This window comes from Gopherus evgoodei, chromosome 10 (assembly GCF_007399415.2).
Source record: "Gopherus evgoodei ecotype Sinaloan lineage chromosome 10, rGopEvg1_v1.p, whole genome shotgun sequence".
In the NCBI taxonomy this organism is placed as follows: Eukaryota; Metazoa; Chordata; order Testudines; family Testudinidae; genus Gopherus; species Gopherus evgoodei.
Window position 1 is genome coordinate 69,849,273 of NC_044331.1, and position 27,368 is coordinate 69,876,640.

Sequence of the window (27,368 nt, forward strand, 5' to 3'; positions counted from 1 at the left end):
CCAATCCCGAGCAGAGAGCAGTAGAGGCTGGTCGCCTACAGCTAGAAGGTCAAAGCAACGCGGTGTATGCTGGGAAGGCAGAGTCATCCTCCGGTGGCGCCATCTTGTTTCTCGGAGCGGACAGCGGGGCGAGCGGCACGGAGAGGATGAAGGGGATCCCGACGATCGCTCGTTCCCTCTCTGTGAGTGCGGCGGGATGGGGGCGGCCTCTGTTGGGGGGGCAGAGCGAGGAGTCCCTGCACCCGGAAGGGGGCTGGGTCTGGGCCAGGGCCAGGCGGGGTTGACCCTGGCCTTGCTGTGGGTAAGGGGACCGAGGGCAGCCTCCTTCCCTGCGGAGGTGCGGAGCTGAGACCGAGGGAGGGGCGTGTGGGAGAATGGAGCGGAACCCGCGGCGGTGCCGGGTGTCCGGGGCCGAGCGTCTGAAGGTCACCTCAGCCCCAGCCCGACACTCGCTCGGCGGGTGGGAGTTCTCGCCTGTCCCCTGCCAGAGCGGGTTCCCGTAGGGTCCCGCTTCCTGCTCTTCTCCCTACCTCCCGGGGACGAGCAGTCTGCTCCCTGCTGGGGGAGGCCGGGCCGGATAGCCTGGGCCGCCGCTCCGAGTTCCCGTGGGAGCCGCGCAGTGAACAGGTGTGGGAGGAGATCCTCGGGAGGCAGGTGGACGGGATCTCCTTCCCTTGCCAGCGTTATTCCCTGCAGGGCCCTTGAACCTGCAGCCTCCCCTTGTTCGTGCCTTAGCCTGCCCCCTTTGCTCTTGGATTTGACTTGTGTCAGGCGCGTACTGGAGAAACTCTAACCATTATTGCGGGCCTACTGGGAAAGGTGCCTTCTCTGTTGCAGATAGTGGCACAGGTAGGCTAATACATATCTTGGGAGCCCTGGTATTTTTCTGAATAAACTGTAGACATGTCTGCACTTCTGACTCAAAGCGGGAAAGGGTCTGGAGATAAAGTAATTATCACCTTTGTGGTGATAAAACCTATACTGAGATACTAGTAGCTTCAAAATATATTAACTAGACCTGTCACTAAGTGAAAAGCATGTAATAGCATAACCAGAAAGACATGGTAACTTATGTTAATTGCCTAAAGATCCTCAACATGTCTGATTGGTTCATTTCTTTATATCACTTAATTTTTACTTGTTACTCTCAGGTTTTGGGGAGAAAGTGAGTCTTTAGATGAAAAGTAGACTTAATATGTGAGGAAGTGAGTAATAATGTTTCACACTTGAAATTTGATTATACTTCTTGGTTTGCGGAATTTTAGGCTGTGTGGGATGCTCTTATGTCATTGTCTGTCTGTCCAGTTTGGAGGCCTTCCATTTCTGACTTTAACTACTGCTGTATTTTCTTTGCAGTCCTGAGTTTAACCCAGAGGTGCACAAGCAGTGGGATGCGCTCCCCAGGGGGAGGGGACACCACAAGACTATTAAGGGTGCAAGAACCTGACAGAGTGTGCTGAAGGGCCAGGGTCAGGAGGGGACCCTGTCCATGGCTCCCTGCTCTTCTTGCTATGTAACAGCAGATATCTTTCTCTGCTGTAGAGGCTACTCGGCCCCCCACGCTACTCTGGACTACTGGCCCTGCTGACAGAACCCTCTCCTGACCAACAGCACAGAGCCCTGTCTGCTTTCCCTACCAGACAGGCCCCGTGCTAGGGAAGCTGTGGGGGCTGACAAGGCCGCTGCAGGGAACAGAAGTCTTTCTTGACTGCCACATGGTGACTAGCCCCCCGGATATATGGGGGGTGGAGTGGGGGTGACATATATAGGAAAGGAATTTCCAAAGAGGGGCTCAGCTGAAAAAGTTTGAGACTGTTTTGTTCAAAGTCAATATGTCATCTATGCAGTTATTAGTGAAGTTGGGTCAATTTGCTGGTCGGTGCTGCTCTAAGGGTAGGGCTGCTTATACCAAGGAGCTAAGAGCATCACTTTCCCATGTTATATTAGATTTTAGTTAAATTCCATGTGATGAATTGTTTGGTGAGTTGCAGTAGTGACCACAGAGTATGCTATATAATTTTCATGTAACTAAATATTTAATACAACAGTGCAATATGGAATCTGTGATGATAATCAAGGTCCCAAGTAGTCTGAGACTGTAGAATTAATTTTGTAATTCTTAAATTTGTAGATCTTCACCTGTGTGTTTTTTTGAATGGACTCCAACAGGCATGTGAAACTGCTCAGATTAAACCCTCAGAGAGTAAAAGATGTGGTAGCCATCCTGCCATACAGTTTTGAAATACATTAACCATTTTATGTTATGAATCGTTGCGTAATGTGTTCTGTTAGATACTGTAGTGATATATAATTTGCAAGTAGAAATGCGTACCTCTTGAATCTATCTTGATGTTGTTTTCTGTTTTAGAAGAGGTTTTATTCTCTCAGCGTTGCTCCCAAAGTTGAAGCGTCAGCAACTGCAGAGCGAGGAAAGTTACGTCTACAGCCACAGGATCTCGAGGTCAGTGCAAATGGATTTTTAACTTTTTTTTTTTTTTGTATTGGACTGAACCAGATCACAAAGGAATAGTGTGGTGACCCTGATCTTCAATGGACCACTAAACCATAATAGGTCTTTATTTTTCTTTATAATACAGATCACAAGATTACCAAATGGTTTAGTGATTGCATCTCTGGAAAACTATTCCCCTGCTTCAAGAATTGGTGTGTTCATTAAAGCAGGTAGCAGATATGAAACCACCAACAATTTGGGAACCTCCCATTTGCTCCGTCTTGCATCAAATTTGGTAGGTATCTTTCCTCTATTTAATTCTTTGAAGACAGGTAAAATGCTGAAAAGCTTGAGATCTTTTAGAGAAACCCACGTAATTAAAATTTTTCTGTGGGTACTGGATTGCTTAAGTGAATGATGATGATGCATCATTCCACCTCTGATTTCTTGGTTCATATAGAACACAGGTGGCTAGTGAAAAAACTGTTACCATATGATGATATTAGTTGTCTGGGAGAAATGAATCGATGACCCATACTTTTAGTAGTCAGAAATCTGTCACAAACAGCCAGAACCATTGATTCATTAATTCAGTGTTGCTCTGTACGAAATTGAGTTATTGCACCAATCTCTTAATGAGGCTACACACAGAATGCAGTAAAAGATAAATTGAGTATTTAATAGGTATTTTACTATTTAATTGACGTCCAAATAAAGTTTTTCTTACTGATGATAAAATCTTAAACTCCGGGGTGCCTTATGAAGTCTTACTGAGTTCAGTTTCACTCCCCGGTGAACTGATTAGTGAATAGGCATATCTGTGGTTAAAGAGGAAACCATTTTTTTAGAGTACTGACCTGGTTATCAATTATAGCTATAGACTTAATACCGCCTGTGCTGTTTTAGCTGTCTCCCGCTGCTTAAGTGTGTTCGATAAAACTGATATCTTGATCTTTTTAACAGCATGTTAATTTTAGTTATTTGGCTAAAAATTCAAGATTATGAAAACATGTTAGTACACACAAGAAAATGAAAAAATATTTCTTGGTAAACAGACTGGAAATATCTTATTTTAATATTGTGCCTAGGATTATATTTAATAATCTGGTGCAAATAAAATTGTTCTTAGAGTACCTAAAAGTGTAAAAGCAACTTCTGTGTTTTTATAGACTACTAAGGGAGCCTCGTCCTTCAAAATTACTCGTGGCATTGAAGCTGTTGGAGGTAACCTAAGGTTTGTAACTATTATTTAAAGATAATCTGTATTGCTGAGAAAACAATGGAAACTGCAGGTAGTATGGCTAAAACTTCCATGTGCAAAATGACCCAAAGTGCCAAAAGAATGAATGAATGAATGAAGAAACAAACATGCCCAAGGAACATTATACTACATGGACAGATCTGCCTGATGTGATTATATGTAAATTGCGATGCATGCATCTTCTTTTCATGCTTCAAAAATTATCTGATAGACAAAAAATAACTTGTTCTCTACTTCTTTATCATAATAGAGAAAAATATTTAAAGACCAATTATTCAGAGTCTTACAAATGAAAAATTTGAAAGAGAATACAAGTGTACATGAATTTTAGCAGGTTTTGTAATTGGTGGGGAATTTAAGTACAAAAACTAACACTTAGAAATACAGAAGACATTGCTGATTTTTGAATGCATTCTTGTATGTATTCTATTACAATATATTAAAGTTGCTCAGTGGATATTAAGCTGAAGGTACAGCCTTTGACCCCCAAAGGGATATGTTTATACTTTATTTAAGTATTTATATAAGGTGGCTTGGTTTTTATTGAATATGAACAGAAAGACAAAAGTGAAATACACTTCTCTCTTTTGACAAGTTTTCTGGGCAATTCTACCTAAATTCTGTTCAGTTTGCAATTTAAAAATTTAATGATAAAATGTCAAATTGTACCTGAATTACAGATGCCTCATAGCTATTGGCATTTTTCAGAATTTATGTAGAGGTGGGAGATGTTTTTACATTAGCACTTTTTTTATCCATTTGAATGTTTAAAAGAGCAGTACAGTTTTTTTGTTTTTTTAATAATGGAGTTTTTGCATTCTGGTCCAGAATTTGGGCAAGGGAATTTACATCAATAAGGAACATATGTTCAAATCCAGCATTTTCAACATAACTTTCTGAAATGGATCTATATTTCTTCTCACTTAGTGTAACCTCCACAAGAGAGAACATGATTTATTCTGTTGAATGCCTACGTGACTATGTGTAAGTATTCAGATGTAACAACTGAGTTTACGGTATATTCTGCAAGAAACCACAGTAGTTAAGCTACAGAATACCATTATTTTAAGGGGAAGGAACAACATCACTTCTAACATATGCCCTTATTGTTTACTTTATCAAAGTATTAATGGTTTGGCACTGTACTTGATTACGTACAGTTTTACAGTGTTCACGTGGGTGCTTTGTAGCATGAAATTGGACTCTTACTAATGTACACAATGGTCTATCAGTACAGTATATTTTGGATATGTGCTGCTTTATATTCACTTTTATTTAAAGAAATCTTTAACTGGATTCCTTCATAACTTTGCCTTTTTGTTTCAGTGATACAGTAATGGAGTACCTAATTAATGTCACTACAGCTCCAGAATTCAGACCTTGGGAAGTAACAGAGCTTCAGGCACAACTGAAAGTTGATAAAGCGGTTGCCTTTCAAAATCCACAAGTTAGTAAGTATGCTTTCCAATGACCAGCTATGACAGTTTCACAAGAATATTTACACAGACACACACATATATATATTTACACAAATGTAAAGAGGATTCTTCACTTAACTTTGAGCAATTTGACCACTCCAGTTAATTTTCCCTAATCAGAACTGAATAGGGAGATACAGCACAGTAAGCCCATTTTATAAACGAAGCTATTTGCATTATAAAAACTTTCTTATAAGAGCTATTTAAGATTGAATGGATAAATGGCTTCTTGAAGTTCTATGGAATTTTACTACCTATGCTGCATAAAACAAACATTTTCATTAAACTAATCTAAATTGCAATCTAGTCTTACATCAATATGTTAGTAATAACCCAACTGAGATGTGAGCTTGCTCCAGGGTAACTTAGAGATCTTGAGACTTCAGCCCTATCATCTAAGTAATACTAGTATTCCTGTATGACACTCATTGTTTTGGATCATTTTAGTCATATTGAAGTCTCCAAACTTTCATGCCCTGTTGATTTCTGAAGTTCTGTTCCAATCTCTGGGAAACTGGTAGCTTATTTTGAAGCACAGCCACTTTTCCTAAAACTCCAACACACTGAAGAACAGATGATGTTCAAATAAGTATTTTTAAATGATAAAATTGAATCATTTTAGTTTCTTTAAGCTTATCTGAAAATAGGTGTTTTGTCTGCAAGCCATACTCCTGATATTTTGATGAAACTCTTTTTTCTGACCAAGATATTGAACTATTAAAGCTGAGTATTTTTATACAATATTATTCATAAGGAGTAGGTAAGATAATTTATAAAAACATATATGTAATGTTTATTGTGCAAATATACAATTATTACTTTTGAGGAAACATCACAGCTTCTTCTGTAAAAGTGCTAAACTGCCTAAACACTCCTATTTTTTAAAAGGGTTTGTAAGCATGATCTACCATGTCAGTTCTTAAAGAACATCTTTAAAAGGAAAAACAATTGGGTTTAAGTAATATAGAAATAACACCAAAAGCAAGAAAATATAAAGTTAAAGAGGCACTGTTCTTAAACCCATCCTATTTGTATCTAGCTATTGGAGGGCGGGTTTCAGATCTATATGTTGTTTGCTATTATGTGTGTGTAATACTTAGGCATAAGACCATTGAGGGCTGAATGTCAGCTTTATCAAGAAGTGAAAATTCAGAACAGTTAAGCTCTGAAAGGGTTCAGAGAAGTGTGATAAGTGATAAAGAAAAAACTGGGATTGTTTGCTTTAGAAAGGAGTTGTATGAGGGGGAACATAAGTACACAAATTATTAGTATTATAAAAGGTAAACAGGCAGTGGCTGTTCTCCCTGTCTCAGAACAAGGGACACTCAATGAAATCAAGTGATAGGAAATCCAAAAGTGATAGAAGAAAATACTTTTTAACACAACACATAATTACTTCAGTTTAATTGCCACACTCTGCTGTTCAGGTGAAGAACTGAGATTCAAAGAGGGATTGGAGCTCTCTGTGGATAGTAAGGATATCCAGATTCGTTAAAATTTAATGCTAAATATCCATTTCCTTTTTTTTTTTTCAAGTGATGCTTTAGGGTTTAAGACAATTTCTGATTTGTAGGGATAAAGTTGAGACCTCCTGTGGATTATTCCACCTCTGCCTAATACAAAATTTCTTGTGATTTCCTCTGAAACATGTGATGTTGAATGGATACTAGATGAGACAAACCACAATGCTGATCCATTTTCGCAATTCCTGTGTTCATCTCATCTCTACTCTACAGTGAAAGTAGCTATTAAACTACATTTTAGTAACAGTCTGTTTCTTTGTTCATTTTTTTTTAGGTGTTCTTGAAAACTTGCATGCTGCAGCTTATCGGAATGCTCTTGCTAACTCCTTGTACTGTCCGGATTATGCAGTTGGGAAAATTACACCGGAGCAGGTATGAATATATATCTTTTATATTGTAGCCACAGTATAAAGAGTCGCACCTAATCTGCCTCTCTAGTTTCTTTTGTAAAACTATTCTCTCATGACACTAGCAATCACTTAAAGCTGCATGTTTGGCTTATTCAATTCTCCCAAAGCGAGACTTCTATATAGATTTGTCATGTGTCCCCATCTCAAATGTTAGTCTGCTGCTGAAGTAAAGTCAGTCTTTTTCTGACTGTAAATTCAGTTATTGGGTATAAAATTCTCTTGACTCTTATGAACTGTGATTCCAAAGCCTTTGAAAAGGCTACATTGTATTGTGTGTGTCTGGCTTTCTATTACTTATCAGTAGGACCCGCACTGAAGTGTAGATATCCATGTACAAAGAGCTAGTGACTTTCCCCAAAGCACACTACTGTCACTATGTGGGAGTCCATAAAACAGTCTGTCCTGTAAGCAACTGCTGTTAGAAGCATCAGGACTTGCTGCATTCAGAATTACAACATTTGAACAATGGATACAGCTACTTACGGAACTGCAGTGAAAATTAACAGCAGTTTAACAGCTAAAACTGCAGTTCTCTCGAGGGCACTCAGATTAAATAAACTAAATAAAAAATCAGGTGGGTCTGGCTCTTTCCAGCTTATGATTTGTGTGCATACATATGTTTTGGAGTTGTTTTAAGTTTATGTATTTGGGGAAATATGTTTAGAATTTCTCTTGCAGAGATTGATGCACAGAATTTCCCATTAAGATTAGATCATAATTACTTTTTTTTAAAAAAGTATCTGTGCCCCTAAATTTTTGTGTAACTGACAACTGTTGTCACTTTTTTACAGTGACAAGAAGTGCTACTGCAAGATCAAACTTTATTCAAGGCTTGAGGTTTTTTTCACGTTTTTTATAAAAATTGAACCAGTTCTGTAGATGACCTGTTTCCTGGTAAACTTTGGAAATATTTAAACAGCACTCATTTGAGTCAAGGCAATTGTAGATACCATCTTTTTCAAACTTCCTTATTGACCTAAGACATTGGACCTCCAATTCTATTTGTAACAGCTCTTTCATGCTAGTAGCAACACCACCTTTGCTCTGTGAAAGAGCCTTTAAAGCAGTGATCACCAACTGGTAGATTGCGATCGCCTGGTCGATCACTGAGCCCCACTCCGCTCCCGGAAGTGGCCAGCACCCCACTCTATGGGGCAGGGAGTTTCCGCACTGTTCCTGCCTGTAGGTGCCACTTCCACAGCTCCCATTGGTCGGGAACTCATTTGAAAAACTTCAAATGAGTAATCTGAGACATGGTTGTTGCCTTTTTTTTATTTGTGGAAATAACCTAACACACCAAACATTATTGTTGCAGCTGCACCAGTTTGTACAGAACAACTTCACAAGTGCAAGAATGGCTCTAGTGGGACTAGGTATGTGTGTTAAATTAGTGTATGTCTTATGTCTCATACTGTGCATTAAAAGAAAACTATAGAAGTAATCAAACTTCATTTATACAAGTAGAACTCTTAAAGTACATCTAAAGTACTTGCTAGCCATCTCTCGTTTGTTTTCTAATATTGTTAATTTACAAGCGATTCTTTTTAATATAAATATTATATTGCAGGTGTAAGCCATTCTGAACTAAAACAAGTTGGAGAGCAATTTCTGAATATCAGGAGTGGGGCTGGTTCTTCTGGTGTTAAGGCCCAATATCGTGGAGGTAAACTCAGTGTGTGTGTGAGAGAGGTGGGGTTTTTTGATAACTACAAGTTTTTTGTGCTGGTCTTTTCTAGTAATACTTAAGTATGACATAAAGACTCCAATTGAGATTGATCCTCCATTGTACTGTGTACTTTGAAAACTGTCTCTCTTCCTGTGTTTGTAATGTAACTAGACAGGGCCATCCTTCCACTATACTCAATAAAATGAAAACACAAAATCTAGTGGCACAATACCAGAATTTGTGTACTTGAAACAGTAAAGCGCCCTAGGGTATGTGGAAGGTAACAAAGGGATACCTGGGAGTATTGAAAAGCTTACTTTCCAGGAAGGCCACTAACTCTATCATATATTTCATAACAAACTTTGCGCATCAGTTCAGGTCTTTTGATGCAGTATCTTGGACTAATATTGATACAGTTTCATTCTGCATAACAATCGGGTTACTTCTGCAACCAGCTGAAAACAGTGTTAAGCCAGAAAATTAGGAGATAGATAACTGGACTACATTTGGGTTGGCTAAAACATGGAATAGGTAGTCTTCTAGACAGTCAAAATGCAGCTATTGTGTGAGAAATTTTTACCTTGGGGCAGATGGAAAAGCTATGAAATCCATTGACTAATAGGGGATCTAAGGGCTTGTCTATACAGTGATTTAGTGCATAAGAAGCTAGTATGTAAATCTACAGTGCACTAGCCTGCTGTGCACTAAATGACTGTATGAACTCTGCAGCCATGCTTTAAGTCCATAAGTGTGCTTTGACATACTACAAACTTGTTAGTGGAGCAGCACGGTGCCCATGGCCAGTTAGTGCATGCCAGGGTGGTGCACTGTGCAGTCATACCCTAGCTTGTCATGCACTAAATCACCATACAGACCATATGCAGACCTAGAATATGCAAGAATATCTCCACTGAATTTGGCCCTTTGTGATTGTGGGAAAGTTGTGAACAAGTAAGGCTTACAACATTTTTTCTGTTTTTATAAAACAAGGGGATGATTTTTCTTGAACAGTCAATGCTGGTGTCCACTGTCAGTATTTGGAACAAGATCCTGTAAACTTAATATTACAACTAAACTACATTAATGCTTTTCTTATTTACTGACTAGAAATCACTGTTGGAGGTATATGATAGCAACTAATTTACATATTACGTTTAATACATTATATTTTTAACTATAATTTCTTTGTTCTTATTTTCAGGTGAAATCAGGGAACAGAATGGTGAAAGCCTTGTGCATGCTGCCATAGTAGCAGAAGGAGTTGCTACTGGAAGTGCAGAAGCAAATGCATTCAGTGTCCTTCAGCATATTCTAGGTGCAGGGCCTCTTATTAAAAGGGGAAGCAATATTTCCAGCAAACTGTTCCAGGCTATCGCTAAGGCAACTAGTCAACCATTTGATGTAAGCATAATGCTTTATTGCAACTTTCCTTCCCAAGAAAAAACAAATGCAATAGAAAAATATATAGCAAACCATTCTTGTCCTTGGAGAGATTAAAGCCCCCAATGCTAGAATCTTTCTTTTAATCATTAGCACACAAAAATATTTTATGGAATGTTTTCTACCCAAATTGGTTTAATTTCAACAGAAGGAAATCATCTTGCTAAATTCTAGCATATTGGGTACCACGGATAGCTATTTTGTTGAAGGAGAGATTGAGTATCCAATTTTCATTATTGGAACAGTAACTGAAAATGTTCTTTCACAGGCTACAGCATTTAATGTTAATTACTCTGATTCTGGACTCTTTGGGATTTATACTATATCCCAGGCTTCTGCTGCTGGGGAGGTAAGTTGCTGAGTAAAATTTGTTGGTTTGATCAAATACATTGGTTTATTAAATTCTAGTTATTAGTGTAACTATCTAGTAGTTTGAACAAGAGTTTGAAATGTTTCTTTTGACTAGGATTTAAACTAGCATTGCATTATTGATACAAGACTTAACTCCTCAAAGCAGGGAATAGGGCTTGTTTTCAGGAAAGTACAACTACAAAAATAAAGTAGCAGTAGTGAATGCATTCTTGAGAGTGCTGAATATAAGTGGGTAAATGTATCCATTTTTAAGTGGATTCTAATGAACTAGGCTACTGGCAGGTTAACTATCAGAAACCTGGCTGAATTGATCATCTATGAGAGCTGGGTTTGAATCTAATGGGGAAGAGAGTATGATCACATTTTATTTGGTATAAGGATTTGGGATTATTTTGGAGGCAATATGAGATTCAAAGCACAGACTGAACTTTGTTGTTAGCTCACCTGACTGAATACAGTGTACATTAGTTATTGGAGGAGGCAGTTAATATATGATGAGCTTGAGAAGAATGATGATCCAATCAAATGGAATGCGAAACAGGTGAAGCAGCCTTTCAAACTTAATGTCTTTTGTTTCTGCTCAGTAAAGAGAACTCCTTGTGGGTTGGGAATGATCAAGCCATTAGTGCCAAATTTTTTAAAAACTGCTTAACTTTTGTCCTAGGTCATTAAGGCTGCTTTGAACCAGGTAAAGGCAATTGCTCAGGGCAGTATCACTGATGAAGATGTCACAAGGGCTAAGTAAGTTGGTACAAAAAATGTCTAATAAACACTTTACTTCAGTGATACTCAGACTGAGGCTTTCAAGCCACAAATGGCTCTTTAATGAATCTCCTGGGGCTCTTTGCAGCAGTTGATATTAAAACACTGATTTAATTAACAACCGATCAGGATGCTTTTTCTAATATTAACCAATTGTAGTTGATAAAATAATACTTGGTCAGTCACTTTTCTGTGAGAATTTCTATATAAACCTACTGTTTAAATATGAATATATAGTACTATAGTAAATGAAACAATTAATTCACACTACTGTAACTCTTAGGTAATGTTGATCGCTAGTTTGGCTCTGAGGTGTGTGCATCACTGCTTTAATTTGTTATAGAAGTGGAGTTATAACATCACATGCTCAGCTTCCTGACAGTAAGCATTTATAAAGAGGCTTCTGTAGGGCAACGGTTTCAACTGTGGAGGTGTGCAGTATAACTGCCTAGGTCGAGACTCATTGCTCTGTAATTATACCTAGCAAAAGCACGCAGGGATGGGAATGATACACACTGCCTACCCAAGTAAAGTACTACTGTTGCTGTTTGGAAAATTACAGTAAATTCTATGCTAGCAGCAATTCCCATAGAAACTTGTTAAATCAGCAAAAAGTGTTGAATAACTACTTCTTCATTAGATGTAAATGACAGCTGTTAGGAGAAGCTGTGATTCAATTATAGCACATGAGTATACAATTCCAGTTCAAATACTTCTCTCAGTTGCTTTATTTAGGAAATTCCCTACAAGATAACATTGAGATGATTCCCCAACCAGCAATATTTAGCATGCAGTTACATCTTCAAAGGACTAATAGTGAGGCCCTGCAAATAGTCTTTTTAAAAAGTTCTGAAAATGTAAAGCATTAAATTGGTGGTGGTGTGTTATCCAAGGACATTAAGTATCTAATCTTGAAAGCCGTATAAAGTAGGAAAGTAATATTGCCACTTCTCCAATGGCAAAACTAACAGTTTTAGACGTTCCTGATTTGCAGGCCTGCAAACACAATAGCTAGCTAATAATACAGTGGGGTGCAACTGTAATAATTAAGGTGCAGTTAATCTCTGGGATTGTATTGTGATTTTTCGGTTCTAAATTAAAGCAGTAAAATTCAACTACTATCCCAAGTTATGGGGTATATCTATATTGCAATTAAAAACCTGCAGCTGAACCTGTGCCAGCTGACTTGGGCTAAGGTCTGTTTCATTGCTGTGTAGGTGTTCAGGCTTGGGCTGCAGCCCAAATTCTGGAACCCTCCCAACTCACAGGATCATAGTGCCTAGGCCTAAATGTCTGTACCACAATTAAACAGCCCCTTTGCGTGAGCCCATGTCAGCTGGCATGAGCCAGCCAAGGGTGTCTAATTGCAGTGTACGCATTCCCATAGAGTTTAAGGCCAGAAGAAACTACCAGATCATCTAATCTGACCTTCTGTATATAATGGCCACCACTACCACCCAGCACCCACACAGTAAACCTAACATCCAAAATTAGGCCCAAGTATTACAGCCCACAGTCGATTCAGCCGCAGGCAGCAAATAGGAGTCACTGAGTCTTGCATATATAAAATCTATTTATTATAAGACTATATGTAGAACTTAAAGAAAATTGGTATTACACTTAGCATGATTGCATACAAACATGATAAACAAATTGTATCCTTTCTCATCAGCCAGATGTTAAATCTTCTGCCTGTTATTTATAGTACTGAATACAAATCTTCCTAACACATATAGATAGATAAATGTCACTACTTTTTTTCTTCTGCAGTGTTTTCCTCCATATCTTCCTTGGAGTATGTTGCTAATTTTTCCTGTAGTTGGGGAGGAGTTTAAAAAAAAAGAAAGTAATTACTGTTTGATGCAAATATTAGTGGCCCTAGTTGAATTCAGTCATAACATTAACGTTACTTCTCAATTATACTATGCGCCACAGATCACCATTTTGTATTAAACTGTTTCGTTTCTACTTTTTAAAAATAAAAAAAACAAACTTTCATAACCTAGATTGAGACTAGCAGTGGGAAACCTGCTTGAGGCAAATAAATAATAAGGGAACAAAAAGTATTATGCTACAATTCTTTAAACAAAGCACTAACCTATTGTACAGAAAAGCGTTAGTCATTTTATGGCAGGGTGTAAACAATTGGCTGTACTTTTCTAGATGAGACCTGATAATTAGTTTTAAACCTAAAACCAGAAATCTCTCATTTTTCAAAAAAACAGCCAAAGTTAAACTCGAACATCTATGGCTAGAATATACTGAAATGATCACATCTTTAAATTTATTTGAAAGTAGCCCAACAAAGCTTGAAATACTCACATTCCAGCTAGAAGCTTAAAAAAAAAAAAAATCCCTAGCTACTGAGGAAACAGGGTAGTAGTGTGCTAAGATCCCTACCTTGGACCCTGCTTGGGGGTTCCATCTTTTATGTCTGCCTGTAGTTGGTATCTGACCCTTGAAAGTCTTTCCAGAGCTTTCTGATCATTGCAGGGGTGGGAGTTCCTCTGCCACATTACCTCTCAGCTTTCTGGAATTTGTCCTTTTGAATAGGTCTAGTCAGGGCCGGCTTTAGGCCAATTCCCCTGAATCGGCCCCACGCCTAAGAGGGCCCCGCACCCAGTGAGAATCCCTTCCCTGGCTAGAGGTGCCTTTTTAATTTTTACTCACCTGGTGGCACTCCGGGTCTTTGGCAGCACTTCGGCAGTGGGTCCTTTTACTCACCTGTTGGCGGTGGGTCCTTCGCTTGTTCTGGGTCTTCAGCAGCACTTCGGCAGCAGGCCCTTCAGTGCCGCCGAAGATCTGGAGCAAGTGAAGGACCCACCGCCAAAGTGCCGCCGAAGACTTGAAGCACTGCCCGGTGAGTACAAGCCACACGTGGTTTTTTTACGTGTTGTCTTCCCTACCAGGGCCCCGTCAAAACTATTCGAATTGGACCCCACACTTCCTAAAGCCGGCCCTGGGTCTAGTGCCTCTTTGGCTGATCATATGTTTTAGGCTCCCATGCTCAAAAGAGAGAGCTTCTATTTTGACACAGTAGGAGACTTTAAATCATTGGGCTGAAGAGCCATAAAATATCCCAATATCACAGGGTGCTCATCCCCAGAATGCTAAGGCTTCAGAGGAGGGCATTAAAGCAAAAGTGAAGTTAAGAACCCCAAGTTGCACAAAACTACACAACTGGGAGTTCTAATTTAGTCTATAACTACTGAGTAACATTGGAAGATTTACTTACTCAGATATTCTCAACACTTTGTTTGGCAGAAATCATCTGAAAGCCACATTCTTGATGTTAGTTGAGACCTCAGACGGATTACTTGATGAAATCGGTTCCGAGGCATTGGCATCTGGTACATGTACATCACCAACAGCTGTAATTCAAAACATTGACTCCATAGCCACTGCTGATATTGTGAATGTAAGTAAATGTGTCCATATGCATTGTTTACGGAATGAGTCCATAGAAGCTTTGCTATGCACAATTATGACTAGCATACTTTTCTCGGTGTATAGAATATATTTACAAGGACCCTATAAAAAGTGGTTCTGTGATGCTTACAAATCTCTGCTAGCTATGCCTTTTGAGTTGTCTGCTTTTACTGATAGGAACAATCTTTAATTTTGTATATGGCAAAGTCAATATAGCTGTGAGAATTTAGCTGAATTCTACCATTATAAGTAAATGTAGAAAAAATTCCAGCTATTTCCCTAATCATACAAAGTTACAGTCAGGAGTTGTCCCACTGATGTCAGTAGGGAATACTCCACCTGATCAAGGTTATGGAAGATTCAGCTTTAGGGTGTGATTGTAAGAAGCAAAATGAATACCTCACAATATTTTATTGAGACACTGAGTAGTGGTAATGACAATTCTAATAATCTTGATTTCTGAACTGAACAAATTCCATCTGGAAATCTAGTGGGGAAAACAAATCTAGAACATCAAAATCTCTTCACAAAGCTGTTGTTACTCATTTGAATGACAGTAGTGCCCGAGGTCTCCATTGTACTCAGAACTGTATAAACATATAGTAAGAGATGGTCCCGACCCCGAAGAGCTTATTATATAAATAGACAAGACAGATAAACGGTGGGAGGGACATAGAGTTCACAGAGCACCAAAGTGACTTGCCCAGGTCATACAGGAGGTCACTGGTAGAACTGGGACTAGAACCCAGGTCTCCTGACTCTCACTTCAGTGATTGATTCACTGGACCTTTCTGCTGCTTTTCTGACCTGAACAGAAAATATTTTCTATTAAGCATATGTATGACCACTTCAGAGAGCTGGCAAAAGTTGCTACTTTTCTACATTCCTCAGGCTGATATCATCAGTCTGTCAAACTGAGTCAGTTTAGACAGCTTATTAAAAAATCATCACTGTAAGAAATGATACCACATTGTTGATTCCATAAATCAGTTGAAGCTGGGACTCTGAAGCAATGAGACAAGCCTAATGTTCAGTGTGCCTAATGGAATCTAAGTGTGATTGTTTCCTTAATGTCCAATTTTTTTTATTTTTATTTTCAGGCTGCAAAGAAGTTTGTTGATGGGAAGAAATCAATGGCAGCTAGCGGGAACTTGGGAAATACCCCTTTTGTTGATGAGTTGTAGTAGGAAACACAACTGAGGCAGATTCAAAGTGGACTTTTCTCACTGTATGCCAATTATATATACATAAGTTACAATCAACCTGTTTATGAATTCAAATGTCAAGAATATTAATCTAGATAATTAATTTGTGGGCTTGCATATATTGAATTAAGTGCTGAGTTCATATACTTAGTTTTTGTTAATATATTTATCTACTGAAAGTAAGGTATGTGTAAGTATGGAAACACTGAACATTATCGATTAAAAATACTTAAATGCCAACTCATTGTTTCACTATATTTAGGTGTGTGCCTTGCAAAAACTACCAGAGATGAATAGTTCAACTACATTCTTGATGCAGATTAAATTTGTAATGGCCACAGTTAATATCCCAGCTATATATCCTCAACACATTCAAGAATAGTTGTTGGTAAAATTACTATTTGCGCCATATCTACCTTAAGTAAATTATCAAACTTACCTTTAAAAGCAATATACTGCAGCTCTACCACTTGCCTGCTGTACCTTGATCACTGGACTCACCGAAGCAGCATGTTTAATGTTCCCTTCACAAATAGGATTGATGGAGATTTTAGCAGGTTTTTTCTTTATGATCTGGAAGTGTGGCTTTGGGTAGCAGCTATCATCTTAGAATCCAGATTTCCAAATATCCTAGGCAGTCAAGGCGTGCTGTGCTAAATCTTCAATTTAACTAATTTTAAAATCAATATTTTGAAAGTGAACCTTCAGCTGATGAAGTGCTTCAGAAAAATCCAATTTCTGAAGGCTTAAAATTGGATGTGACCATTCAGTTATTCCAAAATACTGGCAAACTCTTCAAGCCAAAATGCATCTGATATAGAGGAAGAGGATGATGATGATTCACTGTCATGTGTTTCCATAGTCCAGTATGAAGATCTAATGCCATCAGTAGCAAAGTCAGAACTATACCATGCATCAAAATCTTTATGAATTATAATATCACATCCAATGTCAGCACCTACAGTAAATGTGTGTTTTTTTCTTTTGAATGCATGCCACGTTTTTGATATTGATGGCAATTCTTTGGTAGAATCATAACAAAATGATTGTGTAGTTTTGTATCTAAAACTTCTGTCCGAGTCCACGTCTTCATAATCATCACTACTTGTCCATGTGTCGTCTTTTGTCTCACTGTCTTTACTTGAAATGCTAAAAACGTACAACAGTCATAGCTTTAATTACAAATTCTTTACTTAAGGGTGTCAAAATTGAAATTTGATTTGTGCATTTTTTGTGTGTATTCTTCTGTTTGGACTTAACATAATGCGACAACATCTGGGTTTTAAACAACAAAGGGGAATGTCAATTTAAGTATCTTTCAGTAAAATAAAAACAAAGCTATCCTTGCTCTGTTCATTCAGAATACTAAAGAATTTGACTTACTGACTTAGTTACACCTAGGGCTGTCAAGTGATTAATCTGTTTAATCACACAATTAAACAATAGACTACCACTTATTTAAATATTTTTGGATGCTCTCTACATTTTAAAATACATTGATTTCAATTACAACACAGACTACAAAGTGTATAGTGCTCACTTTATATATTTTTACAAATATTTGCACTGTTAAAATTCACTTACAGAGATTGCACTACAATACTTATATTATCGTGAAAGTTGAACTTACAAATGTAGAATTATGTACAAAAAATAACTGCAGTCAAAAATAAAACACAGTAAAACTTTAGAGCTTATAAGTCCACTCAGTCCTACTTCTTGTTCAGCCAATCACTCAGACGAACAAGTTTAGTTACAATTTGCAGGAGATAATGCTGCCCGTTCCTTGTTTACAAGGAAAGTGAGAAAAGACATTCACATGGCACTGATTGTAGCTGGGGTCACAAGATATTTACATGCCAGGGGTGATAAAGATTCATATGTCCCTTCAGGCTTCAACCACCATTCCAGAGGACATGCATCCATGCTAGTGACAAGTTCTGCTCAATAACAATCCATAGCAGAGCAGACTGATGCATGTTCATTTTCATCATCTGAGTCAGATGCCACCAGTGCAAGGTTGATTTTCTTTTTTGGTGGTTCGGGTTCTGTAGTTTCTTCCACATTGGAGTATTGCTCTTTTAAGACTTCTGAAAGCGTGCTTCACATCTCATCCCTCTCAGATTGTGGACAGCACTTCAGATACTTAAACATTTTTTTTTTAGAAATCTCACATTGGTACATTCTTTGCATTTTGGCAAATCTGCTGTGGTGTTCTTAAAATGAACATGTGCTGGGTCATCATCTGAGACTGTTATAACATGAAATATATGGCAGAATGCAGGTAAAATAGAGCAGGAGATGTACAATTCTCTCCAAAGGAGTTCAGTCACAAATTACATGAACTCTTTTTTTTTTTTTAAATGATTATCAGCATTGAAGCATGTCTTCTGGAATGGTGGCTGAAGCATGAAGGGGTATACAAATGTTTAGCATATCAGACACATAAGCACTTTGCAAGGCCAACTACAAAGGTATCATGTGAATGCCTGTTCTCAGTTTCTGGTGACATTGTAAATAAGCGGGCAGCATTATCTCCTGTAAATGTAAACAAACTTGTCTGTCTTAGCAATTGGCTGAACAAGTAGGACTGAGTGGACTTGTAGGCTCTGAAGTTTTACATTGTTTTTGAGTGTGGTTGTGTAACAGAAAGGACAGAGTAGGCCCATTACTCAATGAGAGGGGGAAGATAATAGCAGAATGTGGAAATGGGAGAGGTGCTTAACGACTTACTTGTTTTCACCAAGAAGGTTGGTGGTGAGTGGACATTTAACATAGTGAATGCCACTGAAAATGAGGTAGGAACAGAGCCTAAAATAGGGAAAGAACAAGTCAAAAATTACTTAAACAAGTTAGATGTCTTCAAATCACCATGGCCTGATTAAATGCATCCTAGAATACTCAAGGAGCTGACTGAGGAGATATGAGCCATTAGTAATTTTCTTTGAAAAGTCAAAGAAGACAGAAGACACTCCAGAAGACTGAAAAAGGGCAAACATAGTGCCCATCTATAAAAAGGGAAAGAAGGACAACCTGGGGAACTGCAGACCAGTAGGCTTAACTTCTGTACCCGGAAAGATAATGGAGCAAATAACCAATCAATTTGCAAAAATCTAGAAGATAAGGTGGTAAATAACAGCATGGATTTGTCAATAACAAATTGCATCAAATCAGCCTGATAGCTTTCTTTGGCAGAGTAACAAGCCTTGTGGATAGGGAGGAAGCAGTAGATGTGGTATATCTCGACTTTAGTAAGGCTTTTGATACTGTCTCGCATGACCTCATAAACAAACTTAGGGAAATACAACCTCGATGGGTGCATAACTGGTTGGAAAATCATTCCCAGAGACTAGTTATCAGTGGTTCACAGTCATGCTGGAAGGGCATAACGAGTGGGGTCCTGCAGGGACTGGTTCTGGGTCCGGTTCTGTTCAATATCTTTGATTATTTAAATAATGGCATAGAGAGTACACTTACGAAGTTTGTGGACGATACCAAACTAAGAGGCCTTGCAAGTGCTTTGGAAAATAGGATTAAAATTCAAAATGATCTGGACAAACTGGAGAAATGGTCTGAAGTAAATAGGATGATCTTTTCAGTAAGGATAAATGCAAAATACTCCACTTAGGAAGGACCAATCAGTTGCACACATACAAAATAGGAAGTGACTGCCTAGGAAGGAGTACTGCAGCAAGGGAGCTCGGGGTGATAGTGGATCACAAGCTAAATATGAGTCAACAGTGTAACACTGTTGCAAAAAAAGCAAATATCATTCTGGGATGTATTAGCAGGAGTATTGTAAGCAAGAAATGAGAAGTAATTCTTCCACTCTACACACTGATTAGGCCTCAGCTGGAGTATTGTGTCCAGTTCTGGCTGCCACATTTCAGGAAAGATGTGGACAAATTAGAGAAAGTTCAGAGAAGAGCAACAAAAATGATTAAAGGTCTAGAAAACATGACATGAGGGAAGATTGAAAAAATTGGGTTTGTTTAGACAAGAGAAGACAGAGGGGACATAACAGTTTTCAAGTACATAAAAGGTTGTTACAAGGAGGAGGGGAAAAAATTGTTGTTCTTAACTTCTGCACATAGGACAAGAAGCAATGGGCTCAAATTGCAGCAAAGATGGTTTAGGTTGGACATTAGGAAAAACTTCCTAACTGTCAAAGTGGTTAAGCACTGGAATAAATTGCCTAGGGAGGGTGTGAAATCATTGTGGATTTTAAGATTTTAAGAACAGGTTGGAGAAACACCTGTCAGGGATGGTCTAGATAATACTTAGTCCTGCCTTGAATGTAGGGGACTGGATAGATGACCTCTCAAGATCCCTTCCAGTTCTTAAAAAAAAAATAATCTACATTTGTAAGTTATATTTTCACAATAAAGAGATTGCACTACAGTACTTCTATGAGGTGAATTGAAAAATACTATTGTTTTGCTTATTTTTACAGTGCAAATATTTGTAATAAAAATATAGTGTGAACAGTGTATACTTTATATTCTGTGTTGTAATAGAAATCAATATATTTGAAATGCAGAAAAACATCCAAAAATATTTAATAAATTTCAATCGATACTCTATTGTTTAACAGTGCTGTTAATTTTTTTGAGTTAATCATGTGAGTTAACTGCGATTAATCAACAGCCCTAGTTGATACATATGTTTAAAGAACTAGCTTTCCAGACAGCCCCCTTCCTATTCTTATTGCCTGAACTTCCTCCTCCATTATCATCTTGCACCCTAATCAGATGCTTTTGAATTTCCTGTTCCCAGCTACCTTCTCCACTGTAACTCCCTCATCTTCTTTCCTGTTCCTGAGCTTTAGTCTTCCCTCCTTCCTAGGACATCTGTCCCCCGGCCTTAGAAATACATACAGCCTCGTGTCCCACATAGCATCAATTACTATTTGTTGTGAAGCTTATTTTTAGGAGATGAGAATTTATGACCTTTTTTTAAAAAGGCCTCATAATACTTGTCTTTACAGAAACTGAGCATAACACTACAGCTATATAAACATTTCTAGAAAGGTCAATTAAGAGGTCATGAGGACTAAACATAGTAAGCCATGGCCTCATTGTTAATATGGTTGAATGACTAGTGAGCCATTGAACTGTTTACTTGGTTACAGGTCTCTGGTCGCCTGCATTTTGGTAACATCAGGTCCTCAACTGCTGTAAATAGGCATAGCTGCATTTAAGTCAAGGAAGCTATGCCACCTTATGCAAGATGAGGTGCTCTCCCAATGACAGTTGCCCTTTGAAGATGGGAAAAGTCTGAAATTGAAATTTGGTGTTTTATCTTAGTACTTTTGAACAATGTATAGGAAACAAACACTGGAAGACCTGTTGGCTTTTCTAGGTAGGTATGTTTCTAGGTAGCTGCACTTCCTTCAAGATCAGTGGTCCCCAACCTTTTTGGCTGGCGGGCACCAGCCGAAGGACCACTGCGGCGGTGGAGCACCAGCCAAAATGCCGCCAAATTTCGGCAGGGATGCCTCTCGATGACGTCACTAGTCGACGGCAAGCGGCATCAGCGAGAGGCGTCCCTGCCAAAATTCTGGAGCAACGCCTCTCGATGACGTCACTTGTCGACGGCAAGCGTCAGCGAGAGGCGTCCCTGCCAAAATTCGGGGGCGACGCTCTCGATGACGTCACTTGTCGGTGCCAAGCTTCGTCATCGAGAGGCGTCCCTGCCGAAATGCCACTGAAATTCGGCGGCATTTCGGCGGGTGCTCTCCTGGGGGCCAGGACACGGGCGCATTAAGATGCCACCACGGGCACCCTGGCGCCCATGGGCACCGCGTTGGGGACCACTGTTCAAGATATTTCTAAGAGTAGGAGACGATTACATTGGAAAGGTGTACATTTTTAAAAGAACTCTTACCTTTTATACTTGATTAGTAATTAAATTAAAACCAGAATGCTACCACATCATTGCCCTGTCTTGCTCAGTAGACTAGTATAACTAAACTATATATTGTGAAAAAAACCCATTGAAAATAGCATTTGTTTCTTACTCTGTCTTCACAGGAGGCTTTACTTCAGGAATTAATTCAAGTGCATTTTGCCAGCACTGAGGTACTTCAACAAAATCTCTGTAAACCCTGATCTGTAGAACTGTTCCTATGGGAATATTGTGCAAAAGTTGCCAAAGCTCTCGCAGTGTCCATCCTAAAACGTTAGCGTGTCCAATTTTAATCAAAATATCACCTGCCAGGGGAAAAATTTAAGAGTATTCAGTATAAAAATCCTAACTCTATACAGTAACTCCTCACTTAGTCATTCCGGTTAACGCTGTTTCACTGTTGTGTTGCTGAGCAATTAGAGAACATGCTCATGTAAAAGTTGCACAATGCTCCCTTATAACGGTGTTTGGCAGCCACCTGCTTTGTCCACTGCTTGCAGAAAGAGCAGCCCGTTGGAGCTAGCTGGTGGGGGCTTGGAACCAGCGTGGACCAGCAGCCCCCCCCCCATCTCCCCGCTCCCCTAAGTTTCCTGTGCAGCAGCCACCGAGCAGGCTATCAATTGCCAGGCAGTTCAGCTCTCCCTCCCACCACGGTGGTGTGCTGCTCCTGCCCTTTGCCTTGGAGCAGCTCCCGGGAGCTTCCTGCTTGCTGTACAGATGGGGGGACAAGAGGGGTGCTAATGTCAGGATGTCTCCCTAGCCCCCGCTCCTTTACCCCATCTCCACAGAGCAGTGGGGGGACACAACAGGGCTCAGAACGGAGGGAGCTTGCTGGCAGCAGCTGCTTCTCAACTTGCAGATCTACTTAAAAAGGCAGTGTACTTAAAGTGGGGACAGCGTACTTAAAGGGGCAATGTGCATCTCTCTCACATACACGGTGTGTGTCTCTGTCTCTCTCTGCCATGCTTTCTCCCCTCCCTCCATTCCTGCTGCCTTGTAGAGTGAGGTTACATTAACAATGTGTTAACCCTTGAGGGCTCAGCCAAGTGCTAGTTCATCATTTAGCAGTAAAGCATTCCCTGAGAAATATTCCACCACCTCAACCAAGCTTCACAATCATCATTGCTGTGTACAATATTAAATTGTTTGTCTAAAACTTATACTCTGTGTGTGTATATGTATATATATAGTCTTTTATCTGGCAAAAAAAAATTCCCTGGAACCTAACCCTCCCTATTTACATTAATTCTTATTAGGAAATTGGATTTGCTTAACATCGTTTCATTTAAACTAGCATTTTTCAGGAATGTAACTACAACATTAAGCAAGGAGTTACTGTAAATCCTCTGTTCGCAGACTATAATTTAAAATGGCTGCATGAATTCGATACCCCTGATTAAACAGTACTCTTATTCTCCTTTTGACAAACTGTCCTAAGATATTTTCACATTAGTTAGAAATGTTAACTATAATCAGGCTCTTACTCAGATGACCAAAGAACTATTATATTTGTTCCAAGAGGCAGCATATGATGACAATCCTAATTTATGCAGACATGAATTTATTGTTTTGAAAGTCGTATGTCAAGACTTCTGACAACATGAAGAACAATTATTTGGTAAAAGCTGTCAGCTGTGAAAGCGCATCCAGTGTCCAGAAAGGAGAAATTTTATCTACAGTAGAACCCTGTTATAGTGAAGTATCATTTTCCCGTTCCTGTGCACAATCAAATGTTCATTAGAATCGTAGAGGGTCTACCTTTAAAAAAAAAAATCCCCATTTCAGCAGAGGACCTCTCTTCATGAACTTCAGTTATTGGGGTCCAAGAACCAGGAATAATAATAAAGTAAACTATCGAAAGAAGTTCACAAGGCATAAGGACCAGGAGAACTGGAGGCTGCCAAGTTCAGCTGCAGTAGTGAGGTTACTGACATTTGCTCATTTGCTGTACCCTGGTTCTCTTACTATCCTCAAGACATCAGGGCAGTAAGAGAGGAAAAAGGTGACTATGCCGAAACATCCAATATTGTTCACTAAACCACTAGGCAATCCACCCTCTTCTGCCAAAGAAAGTATGGATAACCTAGTCTAGGGGAAACAAATGACCTAATACATGTCTTTTCCATTGTTAATTTTTATGACAACCTAAGCTGGGCTTTGAGTGATTCTTTTTTGTTCTTTAATCCCTTCAGATTTCTTTATATTAATTATTTTATGTTTATAGATTGAGTGTAAGAAAACTGCGCATTAGAGTGCAGCTGTGAAATATTAGTATGAAACACGAGTAAGCAATTTGTTTTGGTCTTGAATACTTAAAGTAAGATGCATAACACATTATTCCAATCCTGTTTATATTATATACATAAAAAAGTGTGTGCAATTTAGATATGCTTTTTTCTTAATCTAATAAGGAAATAGTCACCTCTATCAGCCAATTTTAATCAAATTAAGACAATAGGAATTTTAATATAAAACTGGACTGGCTTCATTTATCAGTTGGATATTTCTGAGATATTGAGCCTGACTCTCGTATTGCTTGTACCAGTTCTATGCCACTGTAATTCCACTGATTTAAGCAATATTACTCCTGATTTACATCAGCATAAATGAGGTCAAAAGAAGGGCAACAAAGTATAAACTCTGGAATGGAACACAACTATGAAATTCTGAAGATTAGGGTTGTGGGGTTTTTTTACCTGGTTTGAGTCTTCCATTCTTAGCTGCAGAGCCTTTCTCAACAAGACTTGTCATCTGAAGATATGGTCCATTCTGAATTACTATAAGACCTAATCCTTGTTCTTCCATCTTAATATTGGTCTTTAATGTAGCACTCAAAGTATGTTCAGAGAGCTTTTCCAGTGCTGGAAACTGCCCTTTGAAAAGTAAGAGGGACATTTTAATACTTGAAATTATGATATTGTGATTTTCTTACTCCATCATCACAAGCCCTAATTCAGCAAAGCATGTAAGCAGGTACTTAAATCCATTCTAGCAGCAAAGCACTTAAGTCTCACATGCTTAAAGTTCAACATATGCTTAAGTGCCTTTCAGAATAAGGATGGGCTGCTGAATTGGTGCCAGAAAACACACCTATGTAAAAGTTATGCTGTGTATTCCATAAATGATCTAAAAAGAAATATTTCTAAAACAGCGCTTTCTCAACACACTCTGAAGCCTGTTTCTAAAAGTTCACACACTGTATTGAGCAAAACAAACAAATATTGCTTACATTGTATATTACTTTTTAGATTAATTTTAAATGGCTGTATGCATTCATGAAAAGAAGAGAACAAGGTAGAGAAATGACAGCATAGCGAGGCCACCAACTGTTAGAGCTTTCAAGAAAATTTTAAATTCATACGAGAAAATTAACTCCTGTGTCAATATTTTTGGATAAGATTCATATCAAATTTCCAGCAGATAGGTTTTACACACTACTGCTTGCATGAAGGAAGAGACTGGTGTTTGGCAAATGCATTTCATTTCTTTAGGTGCTAGACTCTGGGCATTCACTATCCATTAAAATGTGTAATATAAATAGTACACAATAAAGGACAGCTCATTCTAACTTGACTCCAGCAGCAAATATAATGAAGATCATAAAACGAATCCTCCAACCTTAAGCTTGCCTCTGGACCAAAAGCCTGGAAAATAATGAGATTGCAGCAAAAGTATATTAAAACAAGCTTTTTTGTGTTAAAGCTGATTTATCTGGAGTACCCGGTTTTAAGAAGATATAAACTTTGGGCTGCTATGACAGTGTGGCAGAAATACTACTCCTACTTTAAACTTGCACAGCACTTTCTCTGCAATGATTTCAAAGCATTTTATGAAAGTACCTAAAGATTACCACCATTTTATAGATGGAGGACGGTAAAGCACAGAAAGATTAAAGACATAATTTAAAATCCACTGAAGTCAATAGGAGTCTATTCATTGACTTCAGTGGGCTTGTGATCAGGCCTGAAGGGTATGTCTACACCTCAGCTGGGAGAGTACTTCCCAGCCTGGGCAGACAGACTCACATTAGCTCCGCACGAACTAATACACTAAAATTAATGTTGACACTGTGGCACAGGCTAGCTCTCCAAGTATGAGTCCACCTAGCTCCAAGCTCAGGTGGCTAACTTGTGCCGCCACCCATGCCACAATGTCCACACTGCAATTTCAGTGCGCTATTTCAAGCAGAACTAGCTTATGTCTGTCTACTCATGCAGGGAGACATACTCCCAGCTAGTGTAAACATACCTTAAATGATTTGCCCAAAATCACAGAATATCAGGGTTGGAAGGGACCTCAGGAGGTCATCTAGTCCAACCCCCTGCTCAAAGCAGGACCAATCCCCAGACAGATTTTTGCCCCAGATCCCTAACTGACCTCCTCAAGGATTGAACTCACAACCCAAATCACATAGAAAGTCCGTACTATAATGAGGATTAGAATCCAAGTTTCCTGATTTCTGTCTCTGTATTCACTACACTAGATTACCCTGCAGCACATGACAGGAACAATAAAAGCATAAAATAAGAGAGGGCCCAAGCCAAAGCCCATTGAAATGAATGGAAAGACCTGCGCATGGACTCCAGGGACTTTGGATCACGCTCTTGATTCTATCCTCACCTGATATTGGTCCATTTCCATAATCTCCAGGGAAAGTGTCTGGATTTCTTTTTTGTTCTGTAGCGAGAGAAAATCAGAAACTTCACAAACCTTACCCTGCAGCACCCCTGCATTTCTCATAAAGCTCTGCAAGGCCAACCCTAAATTCTGCAGCTGTTCTGAATGAAATAATATTCAGCTCTCTTCCCCTGAAGTGACATTCTCTCCTCTGGCCATCTGCCTTGTATCCCACTCCAGATTTTATAAGAATGCAATATGTATCAAACTACTCAACCGTCCACCCCTCCAAAAGAAGAGGTGTCTCTGGATGCTGAAAAGCGGGGTTACAAAGGTCTAGAAAGGAGACAAGTAATCTGGTCATAGATATAGTGGTAATAAGAGGATGCCCAAAGCTTGAAACGCCTTCAAATGCAGAGTCTGGGGCTTTTCCTGAAGTACTGGGGTGATGGTGAGAAGATGGGAGAACAGGAAAGGAGGCAACAGGTTGAGAGGGAATTAAACCTCATTCTGGTTTCATTCTCACCAGCTGGTGTATCAGAAGCTTCTGCCCCTTCCATGGATCCCAGATTATAAGAGAAAATCAAATGGACAAATGTCTCAGGCATGTCTCTTTGAAAGCAGCTGTCTCCCCATGGTGGCCTGTGGGGGAAGAACAGAGCAGCAGGTGAGGAGGAGTTTTCAAACACCCAGTAACTGTTTAGAATCCTAGGGCAGTCAGGTTCTGAGTCTCCCACAGACCACAGCTAGGGGAGACCAGAAAAGCCTCACCATGCAGCAGGGGTAGGCAACCTATGGCACGTGTGCCGAAGGCAGCACACAAGCTGATTTTCAGTGGCACTCACA

General features: G+C 39.1%; 2 protein-coding genes and 1 long non-coding RNA gene across 4 annotated transcripts; 1 reads left to right on the forward strand and 2 right to left on the reverse strand.

The window, feature by feature from the left end:
- Nucleotides 1-62: 62 nt before the first annotated feature.
- LOC115658424 (cytochrome b-c1 complex subunit 2, mitochondrial) lies at nt 63-16,238 on the forward strand. 2 transcript variants are annotated; one of them, XM_030577312.1, is made up of 14 exons: nt 63-182; nt 2,369-2,461; nt 2,598-2,747; nt 3,622-3,686; nt 4,641-4,697; nt 5,040-5,164; nt 6,989-7,086; nt 8,440-8,497; nt 8,692-8,787; nt 9,992-10,191; nt 10,499-10,579; nt 11,267-11,343; nt 14,629-14,782; nt 15,894-16,238. In XM_030577312.1, the coding sequence occupies exons 1-14, from the start codon at nt 147-149 to the stop codon at nt 15,975-15,977; spliced, it is 1,374 nt and encodes a 457-aa protein (XP_030433172.1). In that variant the 5' UTR covers nt 63-146; the 3' UTR covers nt 15,978-16,238. The 2 variants fall into 2 exon arrangements, with proteins under 2 accessions (XP_030433172.1, XP_030433171.1); XM_030577311.1 differs by lacking the exon at nt 63-182 and adding an exon at nt 458-1,433.
- Nucleotides 16,239-16,334: 96 nt separating this feature from the next.
- PDZD9 (PDZ domain containing 9) lies at nt 16,335-22,226 on the reverse strand (the record flags this gene model as incomplete). Its single annotated transcript, XM_030579194.1, has 2 exons — nt 16,335-17,147; nt 22,018-22,226. Coding segments are annotated over 2 exons (588 nt in total), but the record flags the coding sequence as incomplete, so codon positions are not given.
- A 2,472-nt stretch (nt 22,227-24,698) lies between these two features.
- LOC115658426 lies at nt 24,699-27,130 on the reverse strand. Its single transcript, XR_004002274.1, has 3 exons — nt 27,049-27,130; nt 26,526-26,582; nt 24,699-24,778 (listed from the first exon to the last, which is right to left on the reverse strand). It is a non-coding gene; the product is annotated as an uncharacterized LOC115658426 (long non-coding RNA).
- Between the last annotated feature and the right edge of the window lie 238 nt (nt 27,131-27,368).

Bases quoted from the DNA above. Each gene is read 5' to 3' on its own strand.
- LOC115658424 (XM_030577311.1), top strand. From the start codon at position 1,284: ATGTCATTGTCTGTCTGTCCAGTTTGGAGGCCTTCCATTTCTGACTTT. The intron at 1,434-2,368 runs GTGCAAGAACCT...TTTCTGTTTTAG, and splicing joins ACACCACAAGACTATTAAGG to AAGAGGTTTTATTCTCTCAG. The intron at 8,788-9,991 runs GTAAACTCAGTG...TCTTATTTTCAG, and splicing joins TAAGGCCCAATATCGTGGAG to GTGAAATCAGGGAACAGAAT.